Raw genomic sequence first — 2348 nt, forward strand, 5'->3', positions numbered from 1 at the left:
AGCCCAGGTCTCTAACTTCAAAGCCCAGTTTCTAGGCCATTTATTTATACAAGCCAGGATAAAGCCTCTTAGACAGGTGAATAGCAGAAGCACTGATCCCTTAGGGGAGAGCAAATTTGTATAAAGCTAGCAAAGGACAGCTCAGGAGCCAGACCTAAAACAGTATTAACACCTGATGCCATAAGGCCTGCCTCCCAGCCCTTGTACTGGCAACAAGTCACCTCTCCTGCCCAAGATGCCCAAGACTCACCCAGATCTGTAGCTTTACTCTCTTCTCATGACGGTAGACTGTCTTCACCTTGAAGTCGATGCCCACAGTGCTGACAAAGGCTGGGGTGAAGGTGTCATCAGCATAGCGGAAGAGGAAGGAGGTCTTGCCAACGCTGCTGTTGCCGATGATAAGCAGTTTGAACATGTAGTCAAAATTCTGGTCAGAGGCATCTTTGACTCCAGTTTTACCATCAGTCACTGAAGCCATCTGTGAGAGAAGCCTGTGGTCACTTCGGAACACACCTCCACTGTCACCTTGAGTCACCAACCTTCTAATGGTCACTCCACTATTCACACACTCACTCCCCACCCCAGCATCATTGAGGAAATGCACACCACTCAGCATCACCCCATCACGGCATCTGCCCCAAATGTTATCTCAGCGTTGGGGTGGACCTCAACTCCTCCCATTCATTCCCTCAGCAAATATTTACTGAGCGCGTTGCTCTGGGGCAAACCCTGTGCTGGACATGGGGAATACAAATATGAATCAGACATGGCGTCTCATCTCTGGGTGGCCATAGACCAGAATAAAAGAGCAGGTAAACACAGAGTAACAGAGCAGTAGATAAGTGACAAGACGGAAGTCCTGGCTAAGGAAGGCCACAGGAAGCCTCTAACCCAACCTAGAGGTGTGATGGTCAAGGAGAGTCTCCTGGAAGAGGCAGCTCCTAGGCTGAATTTAAAAAAAAATGTCAAGAACAGCAAGCACATGAACATTCCAGGAAGGGTTCAGAAGAGGGCTATCATTTCCCTGCTTTAAAAACTCTGATGACTTGGGAGGCAGAGGCAGGAACATTGCTTGAACCCAGGAGTTTTGAGGATGTAGTGACCATGATCATGTCACTGTACCCCATCCTGGGTGATAGAGCGAGACCCTGTCTCTAAAAAAATAAAATAAATTAAATTAAAAATAAAAATGTTTATGGCTTCCACCATCTAAAGATCAAGCCCAAAGTGTTCAACTTGATGAAGAACTAACTCTCTAAGCTTTATCTTCCCCTAACTTTTGTCCCTACCAACCTGTGCTTGCACACTTGACTCCAAACATGCCATGTTATTTCTTGCCTTATCTCTTCTATACATGTATTCCTTCTGTCTAGAATGTGCTTTCCTCCTAACAAACTCCTATCCATCTTTGCATGTCCAGGTCAAGCGTCACCTTTCCTATGCATGGCAGAGGCAGGCACTCCAGCTACGATGCTTCCAGTACACTCTAATAAATAGCCCTTGTGTCAGTTCAGAACTGTCAAACTAAGCCTCTGGGACATAATGTACTCCATTCCTGCAAGCCTGGCTTTGAGCACAAATCCTAGCACATAATATCACTCAGTAAATGTGTGCTGAATTAATAAAAGTCACTCAATCGTTCTGGGGCTCAATCTCCTCATCTGGAAAATAGGGAGAACAATTTCTGCCCTGCTTTTCTCACAGGGGTATTACAGGACTCAAATGAGAAAACAATGATTGAAATCTTTATTACATTTTCTTTTCTTTTTTTTTCTTCTTTTTTTTGAGTTGGCTACCATGCCTAGCTAATTTTTGATTTATTGTAGAGATGAGGGCTCGCCAAGTTGCCTAGGCGGGTCTCGAACCTGCAGGCTCAGGCAATCTACTCGCCTCAGCCTCTCAAAGTGCGGGATTACAGGCTGAGCCACCAAGCCCGGCTTATTTTATTCTATTTTATTTTTTATAGACACAAGGTCTCGCTATGTTGCCCAGGATGGTCTTAAACCCTTGGGCTCAAGGAATCCTCTCGCCGCAGCCTCCTAAAGTGCTAGAATTACAGGCATGAGCACTGCACTCAGCCTGAAATCTTTATAAACTGGTAAATTTCACACAGATGTGAACATAAGTCCTTATTATTCCAAATCCTTTGAAGTCTAGATCCTTTATTTATTTGTTCACTCACTCATTCATTCATTCAGCAAATTTTTATTGTCCCAGACATTCCCTGAGACTCCCTCCCACTCAGTCCTGCCACCCCCTCTTTCCTCTCCTAGAAGATTTTAAATCTGAACCCCAAAATCCAGCACTTGGTGACAAGGTCTTATTTGCGCCTTTAATCACTTCTCCTG

General features: G+C 44.9%; 1 protein-coding gene across 1 annotated transcript; it reads right to left on the bottom strand.

The window, feature by feature from the left end:
- Window positions 1-217: 217 nt before the first annotated feature.
- Window positions 218-478, bottom strand: LOC103266586 (ras-related protein Rab-3B). The gene has a single exon (XM_008064221.1). The coding sequence runs from the start codon at window positions 476-478 to the stop codon at window positions 218-220; it is 261 nt and encodes an 86-aa protein (XP_008062412.1).
- Window positions 479-2348: the final 1870 nt, after the last annotated feature.

The sequence above is a fragment of the Carlito syrichta genome, unplaced genomic scaffold (assembly GCF_000164805.1).
Source record: "Carlito syrichta isolate Samal-C Ts95f unplaced genomic scaffold, Tarsius_syrichta-2.0.1 Scaffold307231, whole genome shotgun sequence".
NCBI lineage: Eukaryota > Metazoa > Chordata > Mammalia > Primates > Tarsiidae > Carlito > Carlito syrichta.

Excerpts from the sequence above, each read along its gene's own strand:
- LOC103266586 (XM_008064221.1), bottom strand. The coding sequence starts at position 478 with ATGGCTTCAGTGACTGATGGTAAAACTGGAGTCAAAGATGCCTCTGAC.